This window comes from Nerophis ophidion, linkage group LG12 (genome assembly GCF_033978795.1).
Source record: "Nerophis ophidion isolate RoL-2023_Sa linkage group LG12, RoL_Noph_v1.0, whole genome shotgun sequence".
NCBI lineage: Eukaryota > Metazoa > Chordata > Actinopteri > Syngnathiformes > Syngnathidae > Nerophis > Nerophis ophidion.
In genome coordinates this window covers 45,766,189-45,789,486 of record NC_084622.1, presented here as the reverse complement: position 1 = coordinate 45,789,486, position 23,298 = coordinate 45,766,189, and the positions used below count along the sequence as shown (strand labels likewise).

General features: G+C 42.3%; 1 protein-coding gene across 1 annotated transcript in view; it reads left to right on the top strand.

The window, feature by feature from the left end:
- LOC133563492 (N-acetyl-beta-glucosaminyl-glycoprotein 4-beta-N-acetylgalactosaminyltransferase 1-like) overlaps positions 1-23,298 on the top strand; it is a 460,693-nt gene that overhangs the window by 373,785 nt on the left and 63,610 nt on the right. The window contains exon 8 of the mRNA XM_061917651.1: positions 7,667-7,745. Coding sequence (XP_061773635.1) covers positions 7,667-7,745 — 79 coding nt within the window. The remainder of the gene's footprint in view (positions 1-7,666; positions 7,746-23,298) is intronic.

The window sequence follows — 23,298 nt, the reverse complement described above, 5'->3', positions numbered from 1 at the left end:
ACGTCTTTCGTTCCCAGTGGCACTTCCTGTTTTGTTTCTGTTGTCAGAGTAACTCGTTAGTGTCACCTGTCTCTTGTTTGTCGTCGCGCACCTGATTTGTGATTATCTCCTTATTTAAGACCGCCTTTGTTTGACATTCGTTCTCGGACTCCAACTTGCTTTCAATGCAACAAGTGACGTCGCTTTTCCCGCATTGTGGTAAATATCTTTTGTACTTGTTAGCTTCCACGATATTCCTTCGTTTTGTCTTAGCTCATGTGCTAGCGTCCTTAGTTGTGTCTAGCTCCCATGCTAGTTCAGTTTGTTTTGTTTGTTAGTCCCTTCGTGCAAGTCTTTTGGTTCTTAGTTTGTTTTATAGTATTAATCAATCAATCAATCAATGTTTACTTATATAGCCCTAAATCACTAGTGTCTCAAAGGGCTGCACAAACCACCACGACATCCTCGGTAGGCCCACATAAGGGCAAGGAAAACTCACACCCAGTGGGACATTGGTGACAATAATGACTATGAGAACCTTAGAGAGGAGGAAAGCAATGGATGTCGAGCGGGTCTAACAGGATACTGTGAAAGTTCAATCCACAATGGATACAACACAGTCGCGAGAGTCCAGTCCAAAGAGGATCCAAGACACAGCAGCGAGAGTCCCGTTCACAGCGGAGCCAGCAGGAAACCATCCCAAGCGTAGGCGGACCAGCAGCGCAGAGATGTCCCCAGCCGATACACAGGCGAGCAGTACATGGCCACCGGATCGGACCGGACCCCCTCCACACGGGAGAGTGGGACATAGAAGAAAAAGAAAAGAAACGGCAGATCAACTGGTCTAAAAAGGGAGTATATTTAAAGGCTAGAGTATACAAATGAGTTTTAAGGTGAGACTTAAATGCTTCTACTAAGGTGGCATCTCAAACTGTTACCGGGAGGGCATTCCAGAGTACTGGCGCCCGAACGGAAAATGCTCTATAGCCCGCAGACTTTTTTTGGGCTTTGGGAATCACTAATAAGCCGGAGTCCTTTGAACGCAGATTTCTTGCCGGGACATATGGTACAATACAATCGGCAAGATAAGATGGAGCTAGACCGTGTAGTATTTTATACGTAAGTAGTAAAACCTTAAAGTCACATCTTAAGTGCACAGGAAGCCAGTGCAGATGAGCCCGTATAGGTATATATGTATGTATATATGTATATAAAGGTATATACAGTACAGGTATATATGTATGTATATATGTATATAAAGGTATATACAGTATAGGTATATATGTATGTATATATGTATATAAAGGTATATACAGTATAGGTATATATGTATGTATATATGTATATAAAGGTATATACAGTACAGGTATATATGTATGTATATATGTATATAAAGGTATATACAGTACAGGCGTAATGTGATCAAATTTTCTTGTTCTTGTCAAAAGTCTAGCAGCCGCATTTTGTACCAACTGTAATCTTTTAATGCTAGACATGGGGAGACCCGAAAATAATACGTTACAGTAGTCGAGGCGAGACGTAACAAACGCATGGATAATGATCTCAGCGTCTTTAGTGGACAGAATGGAGCGAATTTTAGCGATGTTACGGAGATGAAAGAAGGCCGTTTTAGTAACGCTTTTAATGTGTGCCTCAAAGGAGAGAGTTGGGTCGAAGATAATACCCAGATTCTTTACCGTGTCGCCTTGTTTAATTGTTTGGTTGTCAAATGTTAGAGTTGTATTATTAAATAGAGTTCGGTGTCTAGCAGGACCGATAATCAGCATTTCCGTTTTTTTGGCGTTGAGTTGCAAAAAGTTAGCGGACATCCATTGTTTAATTTCATTAAGACACGCCTCCAGCTGACTACAATCCGGCGTGTTGGTCAGCTTTAGGGGCATGTAGAGTTGGGTGTCATCAGCATAACAGTGAAAGCTAATACCGTATTTGCGTATGATGTCACCTAGCGGCAGCATGTAGATGCTGAAGAGTGCAGGGCCAAGGACCGAACCCTGGGGAACTCCACACGTTACCTTAACGTAGTGCGAGGTCACATTGTTATGGGAGACACACTGCATCCTATCAGTAAGATAAGAGTTAAACCAAGACAGGGCTAAGTCTGACATACCAATTCGTGTTTTGATACGTTCTAATAAAATATTATGATCGACGGTATCGAAAGCAGCGCTAAGATCGAGGAGCAGCAACATAGATAACTCATCAGAATCCATCGTTAGCAATAGATCATTAGTCATTTTTGCGAGGGCTGTCTCCGTGGAGTGATTTGCCCTGAAACCGGATTGAAAGGTTTCACATAGATTGTTAGACGCTAAGTGTTCATTTAACTGCTCCGCAACAATTTTTTCAAGGATTTTTGAAATAAAGGGAAGGTGAGACACCGGTCGGTAATTTACCATGAGGTCAGGATCGAGGTTAGGTCTTTTAAGAAGAGGATGAATAACCGCTTTTTTGAATGCTAGGGGAACAGTGCCCGAGGAAAGTGATAAGTTTATAATATTTAGCACTGATGGACCTAATAATACAAAGAGCTCCTTGATCAGTTTCCCAGGAAGAGGGTCAAGTAAACATGTTGTCTGTTTTATTCCATTTACACGTTGTAACAATTCCTCTAATGTTATTTCCTCAAAACGAGAGAAACTATTTTGGAGGGCAGTATCCGCCGTATATACAATCGTGTCAGTGTTAATAGAACCCCGTTGTAGCTGGGACGCATTGTCTTTAATCTCCTTTCTAATGACTTCAATTTTCTTACTAAAGAATTGCATAAAGTCATCAGCTGAGTTTTATTTTTTATTCTAATTAGGGTCCAATAAACCCAAATAGCAAAGAGAAATTAAAAAAGCATGTTAAAGGGGAACATTATCACAATTTCAAAAGGGTTAAAAACAATAAGAATCAGTTCCCAGTGGCTTGTTGTATTTTTTGAAGTTTTTTTCAAAATTTTACCGGTCTCGGAATATCCCTAAATAAAGCTTTAAAGTGCCTTATTTTCGGCTCTCTGCGAAGACACTGGCCATTTCCCTGTGACGTCACACAGTGCTGCCAATGTAAACAAACAATGGGAATACCACAGCAAGATATAGCGACATTAGCTCGGATTCAAACTCGGATTTCAGCGACTTAAGCGATTCAACAGATTACGCATGTATTGAAACAGATGGTTGGAGTATGAAAATATTGAAGAAGAAACTGAAGCTATTGAGCGAATAGCTATTGACGCTATTCATAGCCATAGCATGGCCGAATAGCTGCGTTAGCATCGCCGGTAAAATGTGCGGACCAAACGATCAGGAATTTCAAATCTTGTGACACTGGAGCAACTTAAATCCGTCGATTGGTAAATGTTTTTTTCGCATTAAAATGTGGGTGGAAGAAAACCTAATATAGTTGCAAATGCATCTGCAGGTTATCCATACATCTCTGTGCCATGTCTGCTTTAGCACCGCCGGTAAATAGCATGTTAGCATCGATTAGCATAGCATGTTAGCATCGATTAGCTGGCAGTCAACATCAACAAAACTCACCTTTGTGATTTCGTTGACTATCGTTGCAAATGCATCTGCAGGTTATCCATACATCTCTGTGCCATGTCTGTCATCGCCGGTCAAATGTGCAGACACTTTGGCATCTTGGGGCCAGTGGTGCAACTTGAATCCCTCCCTGTTAGTGTTGTTACACCCTCCGACAACACACCCACCAGGCATGATGTCTCCAAGGTTCCAAAAAATAGTCAAAAAAACGGAAAATAACAGAGCTGAGACCCGGTGTTTGTAATGTGTTGAAAATGAAAATGGCGGGTGTGTTATCTCGGCGACGTCACATTCTGACGTCATCGCCTCCAGCGCGATAAACAGAAAGGCGTTTAATTCGCCAAAATTCACCCATTTAGAGTTCGGAAATCGGTTAAAAAAATAGATGGTCTTCTTTCTGCACCATCAAGGTATATATTGATGCTTACATAGGTCTGGTGATAATGTTCCCCTTTAACAAACAGCTTGGGCCTTAAGAGGTTAAGTATCACAATTTCATTATTAACGAATGACCATAACAAGGTCTACTGTAACGCTCAATTAAACATGGAGAGCATCCCTAAACTGTGCTAGCCTTGTCACTAACACTCGTCTTAGTGACGAATGTAGGGCTAGGCGATATGGACCTTAACTCATATCCCGATATAGTTTGGCCCATAACCTAAACCATAAATTAAAATATTTATTGACGTAACTAAATACTTCCACCATGCCTTGATTTTAAAATGTTCACACGGAAGTGATTACGGCGCCGCACTAAATAGTGTGTCTGTGTTAGCATTTGTAATAATATTACTAATACTGTATTAATAGGGTACAAAGTGTAAATGGTGTATTGTTGGTGCTTTTTGAATGGTTATTTATCAGATTGTCTGGGCGGAATAGTGAAGCTCCCATTGGTTCAGCTGTAAAGAATTTTATTTTCATATATGATATATTTAGAATGCATTAAAAAAAACTCCATCCATCGTCATGTCTTTCATAATGATTGTAAACGATAAGCAAAATAAAAACAACTAAAAAAAGTTCAGTTCCCCTTTAAGACACAGCTCTGACCAGCGCAAGGTACGACGATTGTGAAAAAAAATAAGACGGATGTGCCACTCGCCGTCGAAGTTCTTCAAAATGGCTTCAGGAGGTAAACAGGGTAAAATGTAGGGGGTCGGCCTCTTCAAAATTGCCCTGCCGGCATGTACAGGAAGTTATGTCCTCGAAATGGCAGCCCCTGATGGTTTCAAGCGGCATTACCATGAATTGATTAATGTGGACCCCTGACTGACCCCGGTTGAAAAACTTATTCGGGTGTTACTAGTTAGTGGTCAGTTGTACGGAATATGTACTTTACTGTGCAATAAAAGTCTCAATCAATCAAACAATCACTCAATGCAAAATGAATGGTTTCATATGGTTCGCACACCGAGGCGTATTTGCCTTGACGTAAAGGTTTGTAAACCGAAAAGGTCGCAAATAGAGGCATTAATGAATCGAGATTGCACTGTACTATTTTGTGGACAAAAATACCAGAAAGCTGGCTTTATTTGTATCTGAGTGTGACAGTCTTGAGCCGTCGTCGCTCGGGTTCAATGGACCACCCAGGAAGGACATGGCTTTTGAGCAGGTTTGACTTCTTTATTTCTCGACTAAAGCCTTGTCTCAAGACGGATCGCTTTTCAGCTGCTCCTTTTCACTGCTCGCTCACGGTCAGCTCTTTCAGCTGCCGTCGTCCTCGTCCTCGTCTATGGCTCGCTCTCTGTTGCTCATTGATAGCTGCTCTCCTACTCCTTCCGCCCCGATCTCTCCTCGTCCTCCTCCTCCTCCTCGTCTTCCTTCCCTTTTATACAGCGTGAGGCGATGATTTAATTGTGTGCCGGTGTGCGAGCCACGCACCTGATCTTGCTCGTAGCGTCGTTCCCGGCACGCCCCGCCTCTCCGCTCAGCCACATTCCCCGCCTCCTTGCCGCCATCTTGGGCAGGGCTCCAGCGTGCCCTGCTCCGCCGTCGGACCGTCCGCTCCGCCTCTCCACATAGAGTATATTATTTTATTCACAAAAAAAGTTTCAATAAAGTATGTATGATTAGTTGTCTGGGTTGACAAATGTCTTTGCCCGTTTCCAAATCCAGACACAGTTAATCCAAAAATATGAGCTTGATTATTTTCAATGAGAGATAGACGAGGCAGGCAGAGAGCAACTAAGAAAATCTCTAAGCAAAAAAAACTGAACAATCCATCACAAGCAGTGAATCGCTACATGAATATAGAATGGAAATCTTTGATTAAAATCCTTGCAGCGAGAAGAAGGGTCTTACTTTCCTAGAGAGAACCAACAACAATTGAAGCAGTAGTTTGGCTTCATTTTTTTCTATAGTTTCTGTATGAAACTATTACAATTGAATCAACTCCCTCCAGGGCTAATATTTGCCATCATAAAACCTTCATTGACGATAGAAACTATTTTAAAGTGCAAGAATTAAATGTCAGCCATTGTGGTTAAGGACACTACAGCAGTGGACCGGGGATTAGATTAGCCAACCCTCTGGTTACTGGACCACTGGCTCTACCTTCTGAGCCACACCACCCCTTGTTAACTAGCTGGTTAGCTTCCTTTTGAAGAAGGACTGAAAGACCTCCATGCTTTTCCAAGTTTCCATCTGTTTTGTGGTGCAGAATGATGTGTGGAGCACCCAATAGATTGTTTGATATGTCTGGGAATGCCACCGGTGGATAATCGTTGATATCACTCGACAAATCTTTTTTTGATAAAGTAGAGGGATAGATTCCATTGCATCGTTAGATTTTTTTAGTCGTATCTGTTTTTTGCAGAAAGATCTAAGCTCAGATAGTTTGTGCACTACTTGCTGTACAACAGACATCTTGGCTTGGTTGGCCACCACTGGTTTTCACTTCTGGAGAGAAGTCACGTCACGGAATACAATCAATAGGGAGGGAAGACCCTGATTGAAACTAACAGATGAAGAGTCTATTTGTCTATATCAACTGCTTGTCCTTCTCGGGTCGCAGGAGTGCTGGAGCCTATCCCAGCTGCATTTGGGCGGAAGGCGGAGTAGACCTTGGACAAATCGCCACCTCATCACAGCGTATACTTGGTCTATACGGTGGGGCAAAAAAGTATTTAGTCAGCCACCGATTGGGCAAGTTCTCCCACTTAAAATGATGACAGAGGTCTGTAATTTGTGAAAGACAGAATATGAAAAAAAAATTCAGGAATTTACATTTTAGGAATTTTAAAGAATTTATTTGTCAATTATGGTGGACAATAAGTATTTGGTCAACCATTTTGGCTCAAAATCTCAGGATACATGGCCCCATTCATTCTTTCCTTAACACGGATCAATCGTCCTGTCCCCTTAGCAGAAAAACAGCCCCAAAGCATGATGTTTCCACCCCCATGCTTCACAGTAGGTATGGTGTTCTTGGGATGCAACTCAGTATTCTTCTTCCTCCAAACACGAGGAGTTGAGTTTATACCAAAATGGATACATGGATGATACAGCAGAGGATTGGGAGAATGTCATGTGGTCAGATGAAACCAAAATAGAACTTTTTGGTATAAACTCAACTTGTCGTGTTTGGAGGAAGAAGAATACTGAGTTGCATCCCAAGAACACCATACCTACTGTGAAGCATGGGGGTGGAAACATCATGCTTTGGGGCTGTTTTTCTGCTAAGGGGACAGGACGATTGATCCGTGTTAAGGAAAGAATGAATGGGGCCATGTATCGTGAGATTTGGAGCCAAAACCTCCTGTTTTTCTTTAAACCTAAAGCAGGACTAAAACTTTATTAGAACATTCCCAACAAAATAATTTTCAAAAAAAGGGATTTGCATTTGTTTATTTCAGAAGGGCAACTTTTGTTGGGTTTGTTGAAGATGTGTTCCCAAAAAAGACACCCAGCTGTGTGTTTGTTTGTACTGTATGCATGCACATCCTTTGATATAAACTAATATTTCTATTTTGATATTAACAATCATTTTTCAATGTCACTGTGTTATATTCCAAATGCTAGTAATACATTTTCTTCCTGCTGTGTTTTGGTTGTATTTTAAGACAATGTTTTCTCTCGGGAAGATTTCTGAGGAAAAAAATAATAACACAAATCTGTTTGTCCTTCCTCAGTCTCATGTCATCCAGAAGATACTACTTTGAGATTCTGCACAAGCAGGATGACAAGGGTTCGGATCATGTGGAAGTTGGGGTAAGTGCAACATACGATGAATGTTTTTGGCTTCAGGAGTCATTTCTTCACACTAATAAGAGATTGTCTTGTGATGCATTTGCTTTGTAAACAAGAATTTTGCTCTCTGTGACACTTTTCTGTACACAAGTGAGGAATTGAATTTTGTGTTTTTGGTTGGTTCCCTCCGGGTACTCCGGCTTCCCCCCACTTCCAAAGACATGCACCTGGGGATAGGCCCCTCCCACTTCCAAAGACATGCACCTGGGGATAGGTTGATTGGCAACACTAAATGGTCCCTAGTGTGTGAATGTTGTCTGTCTATCTGTGTTGGCCCTGCGATGAGGTGGCGACTTGTCCAGGGTGTACGCCGCCTTCCGACCGATTGTAGCTGAGATAGGCACCAGCGCACCTCACGACCCCAAAGGGAATAAGCGGTAGAAAATAGATGGATGGATGGATGGTTTTGACTTAGGACAGCACGGTGTCTGAGGGGTTAGTGTGTCTGCCTCACAATACGAAGGTCCTGAGCAGTCCTGGGTTCAATCCCGGGCTCGGGATCTTTCCGTGTGGAGTTTGCATGTTCTCCCCGTGAATGTGTGGGTTCCCTCCGGGTACTCCGGCTTCCTCCCACCTCCAAAGACATGCACCTGGGTATAGGTTGATTGGCAACACTAAATTGGCCCTAATGTGTGAATTTTGTCTGTCTGCATGTGTTGGTCCTGCGCTGAGGTGGCAACTTGTCCAGGGTGTACGCCGCCTTCCGCCCGAATGCAGGTGAGATAGGCTCCAGCGACCCCCCCGCCATCCCAAAAAAAAGGGACAAGCGGTAAAAAATGGATGGCTGGAGGGATGGTTTAGACTTATTTACCCCAGAAAGTCATCTAATCAAATTCCTTGAGGAATGATTGCAACCTGTGTTTCTTTCTTAAGTGATGAGTTCAAACTTTTCTCCATTGCATCTGGAGTCATTTCATCCCTCATTGTTCATTTTTCTATTTTGCTCCAGCTCTCCTCTGCACCACTGTAGCAGTAGGGATGTTCATTCTGTGCCCGAGGCAAAAAGCTTAGAGATGAGAGGTTCTTCATTTCAAGCTAAAGTTTCAAATACCTGGAGTCATGCGTGCTCGGACTTTGAGTGGGAGTGTGCATGACCACGATAAAAAGAGATCACTGCTGTACTGAATATTTTTACAGCCTTAGGTTATCATCGCCATGGTGACTTGTATTACTGGGGCTGCCTTTTTCTTCCACAGAGCTTCAGTGTCTCCTTTGTTAGTTAATTTTGCCCGTTTACATTTACATTCAGGCCTACTGAAAGCCACTACTAGCCACCACGCAGTCTGATAGTTTATACATCAATGATGAAATATTAACATTGCAACACATGACAATACGGCCGGGTTAGTGTACTAGATTGCGATTTTAAATTTTGCGTGAAGTATCCGGTTGAAAACGTCGCGGTATGATGACGCATGCGCGTGACGTCACGGATTGTAGCGGGTATTTTGATCCAGCACCGATCGCAGCTATAAGTAGTCTGCTTTAATCGCATAATTACACAGTATTCCGGACATCTGTGTCGCTGAATCTTTTGCAATTTGTTCAATTAATAATGGAGACGTCAAAGAAGAAAGATGTAGGTGGGAAGCGGTGAATTGCGGCCCGCTTTAGCAACACAAACACAGCCGGTGTTTCTTTGTTTACTCTCGGTTCTTACCGTAGACAGGAGCAGAGAGTTTGCGTCGTTCCTCCTGCAGCTGTGGACTCTCTTGCCTCCTCCCACCGGCCGCCACCGACCGTCGGATGCTTACTCCGTGGAGGGAAAAATGTTAAAAAATCTCAGCCCGGCTGCCTTGCCTCGTCGAGAAACGTGGCTTCCCTCGGAGACACTGGTGGTCACCACACCTGTGGCCACACCCCTCCGACTTTCAGGTACGACTATATAATCTCACTAAAACATTGGTAACACAATAAACTGATAAAAGATTTTCCAGAATTATCCTAGTAAATGTGTCTAATAACATCTGAATCGCCCCCACTGCCATCGTCTTTTTTTTTCTAGTCTTTCACTGTCACTTTCCTCATCCACTAATCTTTCATCCTGGCTCAAATTAATGGGAAAATCATCGCTTTCTCTGTCCGAATCGCTCTCGCTGCTGGTGGCCATGATTGTAAACAATATTCAGATGTGAGGAGCTCCACAACACCTGACGTCACGCCCACATCGTCTGCTACTTCGGTCCACGTTAATCAATTCATGGTGATTCATGGTATGCTTGTAATGTGTAATGTTTTGTGGTTTATGTATTATTTTGTATCATGTCCTGTTGTATGTTTACTGTATTAACCTGCCTTAGGACAACGGATGAAAATGAGCTGTTATGCTAACTCCGGCATATTTACATTGTTGCTCTATGTTGGTGGATATGCATTGTCCTAATTCAAATAAATGAATAAATATATGTCGAAATAGGCACACAAAGTTGTGATCACAGCGCCGCTGTATATAGTTAGTCTGCGTTAGCGCTTATAATATCAACATCACTAAAACTTGGTTAATATTCAAGTCTCGAAATGTAAATGGAGTATTGTTGGCGGTTTATGTATGTTTTTTTTTTTTAATTGGGTTTTATGGCGGAATAGAGGACCTTTCATTTGCTACACTGTAAGCAGACTTTTATTGACTTTTACTTTCTGTCATGTCTTGTGATCATGTTTTGTTTACTTATGTTCTGTTACTTCAAGACTCCATTAGTTCCTGTTTTTTCACTCCCTTGTTTTGTCACCATGGGGACCCATTACTTTCACCTGTCTCACGTGTTGGACTCACGCACCTGTTTTTAATCACAGAGACTATTTAAACCTGCCACTTTCTGTTGGACGTTCTGGCGTCATCACTCCGTTCATGCTCACGCCCACTCTGCTTCATGCCGTGTTTACTCTTTCATGCAATTTCATAGTTCATGCTGCCCTGCTCACGTCACCGCAAGTTAGTTTTGTTTATTTATGCCACAGTTAGTGTCTTTTGTTTCATGTCCACAGTTTACGTCAAAGTGCTAGTTTTGTTCCCTGCGTTAAGTTTCGTACCTCCGCTGCGAGCGCCTTTTGATTGCACGTTTTATAGTCGAATAATTAAATCATGTATTCACCTTCACGCCATGTCCGGTCCAGTTCATTTACATCTCGGGAAAACTATCCACGCAGGAAACTGCACCATAGTCCAAGTTATGACACTTTCGAGTTAAAATGCAAAACAAAAATACATCTGTCGATAGGTAAAATAAAATAAAAAAAGTGCAGGTCCCCTTTAGAGTATCTCAAATATTGACGTTATTGCAAAATTGCCATCCATCCATTTTCTACCGCTTATTCCCTTTTGGGGTCGCGGGGGGCGCTGGCGCCTATCTCAGCTACAATCGGGCGGAAGGCGAGTACACCCTGGACAAGTCGCCACCTCATCGCAGGGCCTATTGCAAAATGGTTTTCTGATATATGAGAACTTTTTCAAGCCACATTGTTGAGTGTCATTCACTTCAGCTATTTGTGAGAGTGAAGCGTGGAATAAGCCTCCTAATACAAAGCCCTCCCTGCTATCAACGAGGACATCGAAGTGGTTTATACTCGTCGAAAGTAGCTTGAGCGCCCCCACTTCTCCCAGTGTGGTGAGTCAGAGTACTGCTGAGGCATTGAATAGCAAGTTCACAATATATAGCCCCCTACCTTGAGGCAGAGGTACATGCTGCCTCATAGTCTGCCTTTTCCCCGTGGCAACAAGCATGCGCCCCGTCGCACGCACACGCCTAACACACACTGTGTGTCGCCGTGGAGGCACCGCCTTTGTCTGCCTCACTTCTCGTATAATGCGTTGTTTTGATCATGAAACATGGAATTTCCGCAATTTTGACCATGAAAATTATCAAAATATACAGGAACCACACCAAAATCACATGGAAAGCATGAACCAAAAGAGAAATATTAAAACTTCTATCCATCTATCCATTTTCTACCGCACACTTTCGAGTTAAAATGCAAAGCAAAAATACATCCGTCGTCATGATTTTCTTAATGATTGTGAACGATAGGCAAAATTCCCACAAAATGTGAAGGTCCCGTTTAGAGTATCTCAAATATTGGCCTCATTGCAATTTGTTTTCTGATATATGAGAACTTTTTCAAGCCACATTGTTGAGTGTCATTCACTTCAGCTATTTATGAGAGTGAAGGGTGGAATAAGCCTCCTAATACAAAGCCCTCCCTGCTATCTAAGAGGCCATCAAAGTGGTTTATACTCGTCGAAACTATTAAATGTAAGTTAGAAAGGTCACTACCATTGTGTGTGTGTTTACGTTGCACTTTGTTATTACGGCCCCCTTGTGAGATTTAACAGAGAATAAATTTCACACCTCTACAAAAATAGCAGATTTATTGCAACTGGCCCACAACAGCAAAAGCACAGCGCTCACATAAATCCACACTAAGGCAGGCGCTCATTTGTTGTCGAGCAGAGCTTGGATGCACAGCTTTTCGTTGTTGTACGCCAGACTGTGATTGTGCGGTCAAAGGTGGGCCGTTCTTGCAGGAAAGTGTTTGTTTTGCAGCTAAGAAAAAGAATATACAGGTGCAGCCTTACCTTTGAGAATATAATGAAACCGTGTTATTCCAAGAATGGCCCATTTCTTCTCTTTGTGTGAACAAAAATGAGAGAACAGATGCAAAGAGGGAGAAGATAAGCAGCATTTAAACATCGAGGAAAAAGCTGGGTAGGCATAGGATTGGATATACTTTATTTATCCAACAATGGGGAAGTAATGTGGTTGTGGTGCAGATGTTGAGCAAAACCTAATAAAACCAATGAAGAACAAAAGATGACTACCGTATTTTCCGCACTATAAGGCGCACCTTCAATGAATGGCTTATTTTAAAACTTTGTTCATATATAAGGCGCACCGCATTATAAGGCGCATAGAATAGATGCTACAGTAGAGGCTGGGGTTACGTTATGCATATTTGGCCCGCCATGTAATTTATTTTGGCCCTTGAGACAATATTAAATTAACATTAGAGCTGGCCCGCCAGTATTATACAGCGGCGGTGCATTCACCGCTGATTCTAATACTTGCCAACCCTCACGATTTTCCCCATATTGTTGGACAACAATATCGGCGGTGTGCCTTAAAGGTACTGCTTTTAGCGTCCACTAAAACCTGTTGTCATGTCCGCTTTTCCGCCACACAATCAGCGTGCCGGCCCAGTCACGTAATATATGCGGATTCTACACACACACACACACACACACAAGTGAATGCAAGTCATACTTGGTCAACAGCCATACAGGTCACACTGAGGGTGGCCTTAAAAACAACTTTAACACTGTTACAAATATGCACCACACTGTGAACCCACACCAAACAAGAATGACAAACACATTTCGGGAGAACATCCGCACGTAACACAACATCAACACAACAGAACAAATACCCAGAACCTCTTGCAGCACTAACTCTTCCGGGACACTACAACATACACACTTGCTACCAACAAACCTCGATTTTGCATTTCACTATAAAGTTATATAAGGCTTGTTTGTACATTATTCAATGCAAAACTTTTTTGGGTCCCTATTAAAAGGTTAAGTTGTTCAAGTTTGGCCCGCAGCTTTGTTCAGTTTAGAATTTTGGCCCACTCTGTATTTGAGTTTGACACCCCTGCTTTAGATGGTGCTACGCTAAAGGGAATGTCAACAAAACAGTCAGATAGGTTAGTCAAACTTTATTAATAGATTACAAAGCAGCGTTCTGACAACTCCGTTCACTCCCAAAATGAATTAACAGCTGTTTTATTATTTTCTCCGATTCAATAAACACGTAAAAAACAGTCTGATACTGTTACGGTAAATCAAACATTAGTGCAATCACAATAGAGTAACACTCGAAATAGTGCAAAGCAATAATAACGATAATGTCACACAACACAACACACAAAATAAACATGTAAAGATCACTTTATTAAGTTATTCCTCATCCACGAATCCCTCAAATTCTTCTTCTTCAGTGTTAGAATCAAACAGTTGGGCGAATACGGCATCCAACATGCCCGGCTCCGTCTCGTCGAAGTCGTCATTAAAGGAGTCGGTGTCACTGCTGGTAATGTTAAATTCTCTCGCTGCTGCGCTATTCCCGTCTTCTACTGTGTGACTGATCGCTTTAAGTTTAAACTCTGCGTCGTAAGCGTGTCTTTTAACAGGAACCATTTTGGGGTCTTTACATAAACACAGAGAAATGGCACGCCTCCCGCAGTCATATATCCCAGCATAGGGAAATAAGGTAGATGGCTGCTTACCGTAGTTGTGAAACCTCCATCCATCCATCCATCCATTTCTACCGCTTATTGTGGCTCAATAATGGTCCATATATAAGGTGCGCCGGATTATAAGGGGCACTGAGAAAATTTGAGTTTTTTGGGTGCGCCTTACAGTGCGGAAAATACGCTAAGTATTGCACACTACTGTAAATATAAATTATTAATAAATGAATCAGGAAAACAAAAACACTATCTTAACACCCACTTCCCTAAAGAAATGGAAAGAGCAAGCCCAGGAATGAGGATCTTGTTGATCAGTTAGGATTAGTAAGCAAGTTAGCAAAGTTGACAAAACTTCTTCGTTACTTGAGTCAGGACTGGAAATCATCCATCCATCCATCTTCTTCCGCTTATCCGAGGTCGGGTCGCGGGGGCAACAGCCTAAGCAGGGAAGCCCAGACTTCCCTCTCCCCAGCCACTTCGCCCAGCTCTTCCCGGGGGATCCCGAGGCGTTCCCAGGCCAGCCGGGAGACATAGTCTTCCCAACGTGTCCTGGTTCTTCCCCGTGGCCTCCTACCGGTTGGACGTGCCCTAAACACCTCCCTAGGGAGGCGTTCGGGTGGCATCCTGACCAGATGCCCAAACCACCTCATCTGGCTCCTCTCGATGTGGAGGAGCAGCGGCTTTACTTTGAGTTCCTCCCGGATGGCAGAGCTTCTCACCCTATCTCTAAGGGAGAGACCCGCCACACGGCGGAGGAAACTCATTTGGGCCGCTTGTACCCGTGATCTTATCCTTTCGGTCATGACCCAAAGCTCATGACCATAGGTGAGGATGGGAACGTAGATCGACCGGTAAATTGAGAGCTTTGCCTTCCGGCTCAGCTCCTTCTTCACCACAACGGATCGGTACAACGTCCGCATTACTGAAGACGCCGCACCGATCCGCCTGTCGATCTCACGATCCACTCTTCCCTCACTCGTGAACAAGACTCCTAGGTACTTGAACTCCTCCACTTGGGGCAGGGTCTCCTCCCCAAACCGGAGATGGCACTCCACCCTTTTCCGGGCGAGAACCATGGACTCGGACTTGGGACTCGGACTTGGAGGTGCTGATTCTCATTCCAGTCGCTTCACACTCGGCTGCGAACCGATCCAGTGATTCAATCAATGTTATTTATATAGCCCTGAATCACAAGTGTCTCAAAGGGCTGCACAAGCCATAACGACATCTGCGGTACAGAGCCCACATAAGAGCAAGGAAAAACTCACCCTAGTGGGACGTCGATGTGAATGACTAAGAAAAACCTTTGAGAGGACCTCATATGTGGGCAACCCCAACTCTCTCGGGAAGACCGAAAGCAATGGACGTCGAGTGGATCTGACATACTAGTGAGACTCCAGTCCATAGTGGATCTAACATAATAGTGAGAGTCCAGTCCATAGTGGATCTAACATAATAGTGAGAGTCCAGTCCATGGTGGGGCCAGCAGGAGACCATCCCAAGCGGAGACGGGTGAGCAGCGCAGAGATGTCCCCAACAGCAGGGGGGTCCCCACATCAAGGTTTCTCATTGTCATCCCTTTGGGTTGAGTTTTTTCTTGCCCTGATGTGGGATTTGAGCCGAGGATGTTGTTGTGGCTTGTGCAGCCCTTTGAGACGCTTAAGATTTAGGTATATATAAGTAAACTTTGATTGATTGATTGATTGATTGATACTATACCAGAACTTGTATACCGTACAAGCCTAATCAGGATATATAACATATTGTGACAACCCTGTTGATGACAAAGCACATGTGACGATGACCTTAGAAGCATACTGTGTAGATCAGAGGTGCCCATTACGTCGATCGCGAGCTACCAGTCGACCGCGGGGGGTGTGTCAGTCCATCTCCAGCCAGGCTTTTAAAAAAAATAGTGATCATCAATCTTCACCAAGACGTCACTTAAATGACATTCACGGTACCGGAGGGTCTTGTGGCTGCTGCAAGATCATTATTATGAAAATATGACCGAGAGGAAGGCGAGAAACACTTTTTATTTCAACAGACTCTCGCGCCGTACCTTCCGTCAAAACTCTAAAGGCCGACTGCACATTTCCTATCTTCACAATAAAAGCCCTGCTTCATGCTGCCTGCGCTAACTAAATACAGAGTCTCGGAAAACTGGCGTGCACAAGCGATCCCTCAGAAAGCTGGCGTGCACATCACTTGTGCACGCCAGCTTTCCGAGACTCTTATTTTGTTAGCGCAGGCAGCATGAAGCAGGGCTTTTATTGTGAAGATAGGAAATGTGCAGTCGGCCTTTAGAGTTTTGACGGAAGGGACGGCGCGAAAGTCTGTTGAAATAAAAAGTGTTTCTCGCCTTCCTCTCGGTCATTTTTTCATAATAATGATCTTGCAGCAGCCAGCGTCATCTCACAAGACCCTCGGGTGCCGTGAATGTCAATCAAGCAAGCTACGGAATTTGCCGCCAATGTTTTTCTTGTAAAGTGTATGGAAGCTGGATGAATTAGATGCCAAAAACCAACCACTTTCATGTGGTATTGTACAGAAAGGACAACTTTTTTTCTCCTCCATTTGAAAATGTGGGCGTTATCATCATTACTGTCTGATTCCAATCAATGCAAGTCATCAGAATCAGGTAATACACCAACTTATATTCTTGTCTTTGTGAAAGAAAGACATCTATATGTGTTACACATGCTTGTATTATCATTAAACACATTTAACTTGTTTACAAAAATGTCTCTTTCATAAATAAATAAATATAAATGATATATATAAATGAGGTAGATCCCCTCGAGTTGCTCAATTGAAAAGTAGCTCGCCTGCAGAAAAAGTGTGGGCACCCCTGGTGTAGATTAACTACGATCAAAGATTTAGGTATATATAAGTAAACTTTGATTGATTGATTGATTGATACTATACCAGTACTTGTTTACCGTACAAGCCTAATCAGGATATATAACTTATTGTGACAACCCTGTTGATGACAAAGCACATGTGATGATGACCTTTAGAAGCATACTGTGTAGATTAACTACGATCAAAGTATTGAACAGGACGTTGAAATGTGTAAATAAAGTTGTACTTTATATAAGAAAAAAATGGGGATCCAAACGGTACAAAATGATCCTTATGTCTTGTTATCTGTCATTCATTCACCACACGTAGGCTCGTAACGCTTCGTCTCAACAACCACAATGCACCTGCTCCCGCTCCTTTCTTTACATCCGGTTTGCCGCAATGCATTGTGGAACATGTAGTATTTTAGTTAACCCTTTGTTAGGCTATAAAATAGGAAACAAATCGAACCAGTGTCAGTGTTTCTCAAATAATCAATATCAAATACATGTATAAATCAAATCAATTCACTTTTAACTTTTTGGAGCTGTAAAATAATAATAAATTAATTTATCAGCAATAAATCTAGCATGCAAATTATAAAATGATCATCACACATGAACTATACAACCCCTAAGTCACAACATCATGTGTGTGACTACGGTACTAAAAACCAAACATTGCACTATTAGAGGTGACACGGTAAATGCATTGATTGTTTCCTGAGAGTTTATTTGCAGGCTCTGTAGTTTAGTGCAGAGACTCCACCAAGTTATTTGTTGGTGCAGCAGTGTTTGGAATTGTTCCATTTGCTATCTGGATCCCGTTGTCTGAGAAACTTGCCGACTTAATGGAACACGCCTGTGGTTATCAGCATAAAGTAAAGCAGTGGCCGTTGAATGGTCCCACTGAGAAAAAGAAAAGGAAAAGAGAAAAGTCGCAGCTTAATTAGTGGTGGCAGCAAAGGTGCAAGATTTAAATTCCGGATTTTAATGTTCCTCTTTTATCGGTCCTACCAGGCCAAATGTCACACCGTCGACCAATTAATGAACATGCCACTGTAAGCGCACACTCCACTTCCACAACCGCACTCACACACAGACCTCCCGACATCTGCCTGGCATATTCCCGCCTCATCATACATCAGTAAATGCTCTGTGCCACCAGCAGCCATTCATTAAAATACATCGGGAGTCCTTTCATTGTCAAAGTACATTTGAGACTCCTTAGTGTTTAATCACTTTAATTCTGAACAAGTTCAACTTAAGTGCAGCAGCTGTCAAACATATGGATTTGAAATGCTCATGTGTCGTTGGACCTTCAATAAACTTGACTTTGTAATCTCACTTTGTGCATCACACTCAATAGTTAAGAGATGAAAACAAACATGTAAATATTTCAAGTTTTATTTTTTATGATCGACTTACGAGAAGTAATGCTGTTTTTTAATGATGTATTTAAATTTTAACCTGATGTATCAGATGCATTTCTGTGAAGAAAATATTTTTTAAATATTTTCAGGTAATAAATTAAAGGTCTACTAAAACCCACTACTAACGACCACACAGTCTAATAGTTTATATGTGATTGATGAAATATTAACATTGCAACACATGCCAATACGGCCGCTTTAGTTTACTAAATTGCAATTTTAAATTTCCCGCGAGTTTCTTGTTGAAAACGTCGCAGAATGATGACGCGTACGCGTGACGTCACAGACTGTAAGGACATATTAGCGCTGCACCACTAGCGGCTAAAAGTCGTCTGCTTTAATCGCATAATTACACAGTATTTTGGACATCTATGGTGCTGAATCTTTTGCAATTTGTTCATTTAATGATGGAGACTATAAAGAAGAATGCTGTTGGTGGAAAGCGACGTATTGCAGCTGCCTTTAGCACCGAGACACAGCCGATGTTTCTTTGTTTGTTGTGAAGCGGAGCGGTCAAGCGAACATGTTTTCTCTACGTCAACCAGCATGTTTTTGGATGGGGAAATTGTGATATATATCTTACAGGAGACATCAGTGGATAATTCGTCGTCCTGCAGCAGCTGTCAAAAAAGGCAGCTGTGAGCTTGGCTCCTCGGCTTCTCTCTGAGACACTGCGTGTTCACCGCAGCCATCCGACCTCGAGGTATGTCTTTACAATCTTTACAATCTCACTAAAACACTATTAAAACAATAAGCAGATAAGGGATCTTCCAGAATTATCCTAGTAAATGTGTCTAATTACATCTGAAACGCTCACTCTGCCGCCGCCCGGAGCCTTCGCTTTTTTTGTTTGTTTGTTTTTGGTTTTTTTATATCTAGTCCTTCACTATCAATATCCTAATTCACAAATCTTTAGTCCTCGCTCAAATTAATGGGGAAATTGTTGCTTTCTCGGTCCGAATTGCTCTTACTGCTGGTGGCTCCCATTATAAACAATGTGAATATGTGTGGAGCCCTGCAACTCGTGACGTCATGCGCACATACTTCCGGTACAGGCAGGGCTTTTCTATTAGCGACCGAAAGTTGCGAACTTTATCGTGGATGTTCTCTACTAAATCCTTTCAGCAAAAATATGGCAACATCGCAAAATGATCAAGTATGACACATAGACCGGACATGCTATTCCTGTTTAAATAAGAACATTTAATTTCAGTGGGCCTTTAAATGTATTAAATGTCAATATAAACCCCTGAGTATTAGACAATAAAAAACAGATGTATTGTTTTGCAGTTTTATACAAAAATATTGTTGGTTAGTCTCAGCTTGAAGTAGCGCTGCAATGATTAATCAATTACATCGATTCATTTGATTAGAAAAAAAGCATAAAGTTCTGTATTGTTGCTTAAAGTCCTACTGAAATGAGATGTTCTTATTTAAACGGGGATAGCAGCTCCATTCTATGTGTCATACTTCATCATTTTGCGATATTGCCATATTTTTGCTGAAAGGATTTAGTAGAGAACATCCACGATAAAGTTCGCAACTTTTGGTCGCTAATAAAAAAGCCTTGCCTGTACCGGAAGTAGCAGACGATGTGTGCGTGATGTCACCGGTGTGAGGGCTCCTCACATCCTCACATTGTTTATAATGTGAGCCACCAGCAGCAAGAGTTATTTGGACCGAGAAAGCGACGATTTCCCCATTAATTTGAGCGAGGATGAAAGATTTGTGGATGAGGAAAGTTAGAGTGAAGCACTAAAAAAAAAGAAAAAAAAAAAGAAAGAAAAGGCGAAGGCTCCAGACGGCGGCAGTGGGAGCGTTTCAGATGTAATTAGACACATTTACTAGGGTAATTCTGGAAAATCCCTTATCTGCTTATTGAGTTAATAGTATTTTAGTGAGATTATAAAGTCATACCTGAAAGCCGGATGGCTGCGGTGAACGCAATTGTCTCTGAGAGAAGCCGAGGAGTCAAGATCACAGCTGCCTTTTTGAGCTGCAGGATGAGGTCGCGTAATCCACTCAAGTCTCAATTTTCTTATCCAAAAACTTGCTGGTTGACGTAGAGAAACATGTTCGCCTGACCGCTCTGTGTTAAAGCTTCACAACAAACAAAGAAACACCGGCTGTGTCTCGGTTGCTAAAGGCAGCTGCAATCCACCGCTTTCCACCAACAGCATTTTTCTTTATAGTCTCCATTATCAATTGAACAAATTGCAAAAGATTCAGCAACACAGAGTCCAAAATACTGTGTAATTATGCGATGAAAAGAGACTACTTTTAGCCACAAGTGGTGCTGGGTCTAATATGTTCCCTCCAACCAATAACGTCACAAACACGCGTCATCATTCCGCGACGTTTTCAACAGGAAACTCCGCGGGAAATTTAAAATTGCAATTTAGTAAACTAAAAAGGCCGTATTGTCATGTGTTGCAATGTTAATATTTCATCATTGATATATAAACTATCAGACTGCGTGGTCGCTAGTAGTGGCTTTCAGTAGGCCTTTAAGTAAGTCAAATACATAGACATTGTTTCAACAAGACTGCATTAATGGAACACATTACACCGGTGCGCCTATTAGTGATGCAGCTTGCAGTGCCAGTGGTGTGTGTGTGTGTGTGTGTGCGCGTGTGCGCGTGTGCGCGTGTGTGCGTGTGTGCGTGTGTGCGTGCGTGCGTGCGTGCGTGCGTGCGTGCGTGCGTGCGTGCGTGCGTGCGTGCGTGCGTGCCGGGAACAGCAGAGTGCCAATAACCAGAGATGGCTCAAAGAAAAAAGACAAAGTGGACAAGAGCAAAGGTCCCAGAGAATGTGAAGGAGAGGTTTTAAAAGTTAAAGTAGCAATGATTGTCACACACATACTAGATGTGGCGAAATTATTCTCTGCATTTGACCCATCACCCTTGATCACCTCCTGGGAGGTGAGGGGAGCAGTGAGCAGCAGCCGTGCCACGCCCGGGAATCATTTTTGGGTGATTTAACCCCCAATTCCAACCCTTAATTCTGAGTGCCAAGCAGGGAGTTAATGGGTCCCATTTTTATTTATAGTCTTTGGTATGACTCGGCCGGGATTTGAACTCACAACCTACCGATCTCAGGGCGGACACTCTAACCACTAGGCCACTGATTTGTGATTTAAAAGTGAAAAATACAATGTTTGCGCTATCAAGCGGACCTGACGTTTCACAAAAGCACTATCAATGATGCAGCACATTACAAAAAAAAGCTTTGTTCATATTTAAGAGCAGGAAATAAGCAGAAACAAGGTAAAAGTCTATTTTAGTAGCTAACGCCATATTTCATGTTTGCCTTGCATTAGGGCTGGCAATTATGGATGAAAAAGTATATCTTCTTATATTTTGACTTAATTCCATCCATCCATTTTTACTACCGCTTGTCCCTTTTACTTAAACTCGACATTTGATTTGTATTTCGATATATATTTTTTGGGGGGAAAATATATATATATATATATATATAAAGATATTGATTTTTGAGTGATATTCACTGAAATTGAAGTGAATGACAACTGTACTGTAAATAGTCAGTGGCACTTTTATTAACCGAGTTAGTCAACATGGGTATTAGCAGCACAGAAAGTAAACTGTTTAAGTAGCACAGAGTTACATAACATAAATAAAATATAAACATACTCTTTCTTCGTAACATAAATAACGTAGCTGTGCAAATAATACAAAATGTATCAAACTCAGATAAAAAAAAAATAATTTGCAGGCAGGCACTTTTTAATTCCCAGTCGACGATGTAATGAACTGTCACACACGTACGGTTCTGGTCAGCGCCAAGTAAGCGACTTGACTTGCGCGGCTGTGATCTTCCTCACTTCGGCATACATTTTTGGCAGAATTTCTCGTGCGAAATAACCCCGGCAACTCGAGAGCAGTTTTGATTTGGATTTACAAGGTAAACAACTCCAATGAATGTTTGATCCAGATGCATACATTTGTCCACATGTGGCCAAGTAGACGTATTGTGGGTTTCCTAGACGTGGTCTACATCACTAAAAGAAAAATGTAAAGAAGAGACTCCCTATGCCATCTTCCACTAGTTTTTTAGATGTATAAATCGCCCGCTTGAATATTCTCTGCTGTTCTGTTCTCTGTCTCTCTCGTCGTCATTTGGGATGTCTGTTGTGATTTCCATTCTTGGTTCGATGACCCGCCCTATCTTGCCTCTGATTGGCTCGTCCCTAAGATTTAACCATAATCTCAACCAATCGTGACTCATCATAGTAAACAACCAACCAACCATGGATGTTCTTATATGTGCACGCACGTCTTGGAAGGACGTGCTTATTATACATGTTACCGTAATTGCCAACCCTCCCAGATTTTCCGGGAGACTCCCAAAATTCACCGCCTCTCCAGAAAACCTCCCGGGACAAATTTTCTCCCGAAAATCTCCCGAAATTCAGACGGAGCTGGAGGCAACGCCCTCTCCAGCTTCATGCGAACCTGAGTGAGGACAGCCTGTTTTCACGTCCACTTTCCCACAATATACACAGCAAGTCTGCCCAATGACGTTATAACTGTAGAATTATTGTTATGCAGTTTAATTAACGTCCTCCCAGCACGGTAACAACACACAACAACAGCAGTCACGTTTTCGTCTACCGTAAAGCAGTTCGTCTGCCGTAAAGAGCAATGTTGTGACACTCTCAAACAGGACAATACTGCCATCTACTGTACATGCACCAAAACATCTCCAGTCAACTTCAACCCTTTACTAATACCCTCCTCCATTCACATCCCATCTCCCTGGATTGTAAATAGCCTAATGTAAATAATCGAATGTATTTCTAATGTATATACTTGTTCTTATACTATGTGAACTCACTATGTTCTCTGCTGGCTGTACATATCCTACTAAATAAGACCTACACTGTTTCAATGTCCATTTCTCTGTTGATGCAATTGTTGATGACTGAAGTACTGATATCAACCAAAGCTCCTCATCCCACCCCCCGGATTG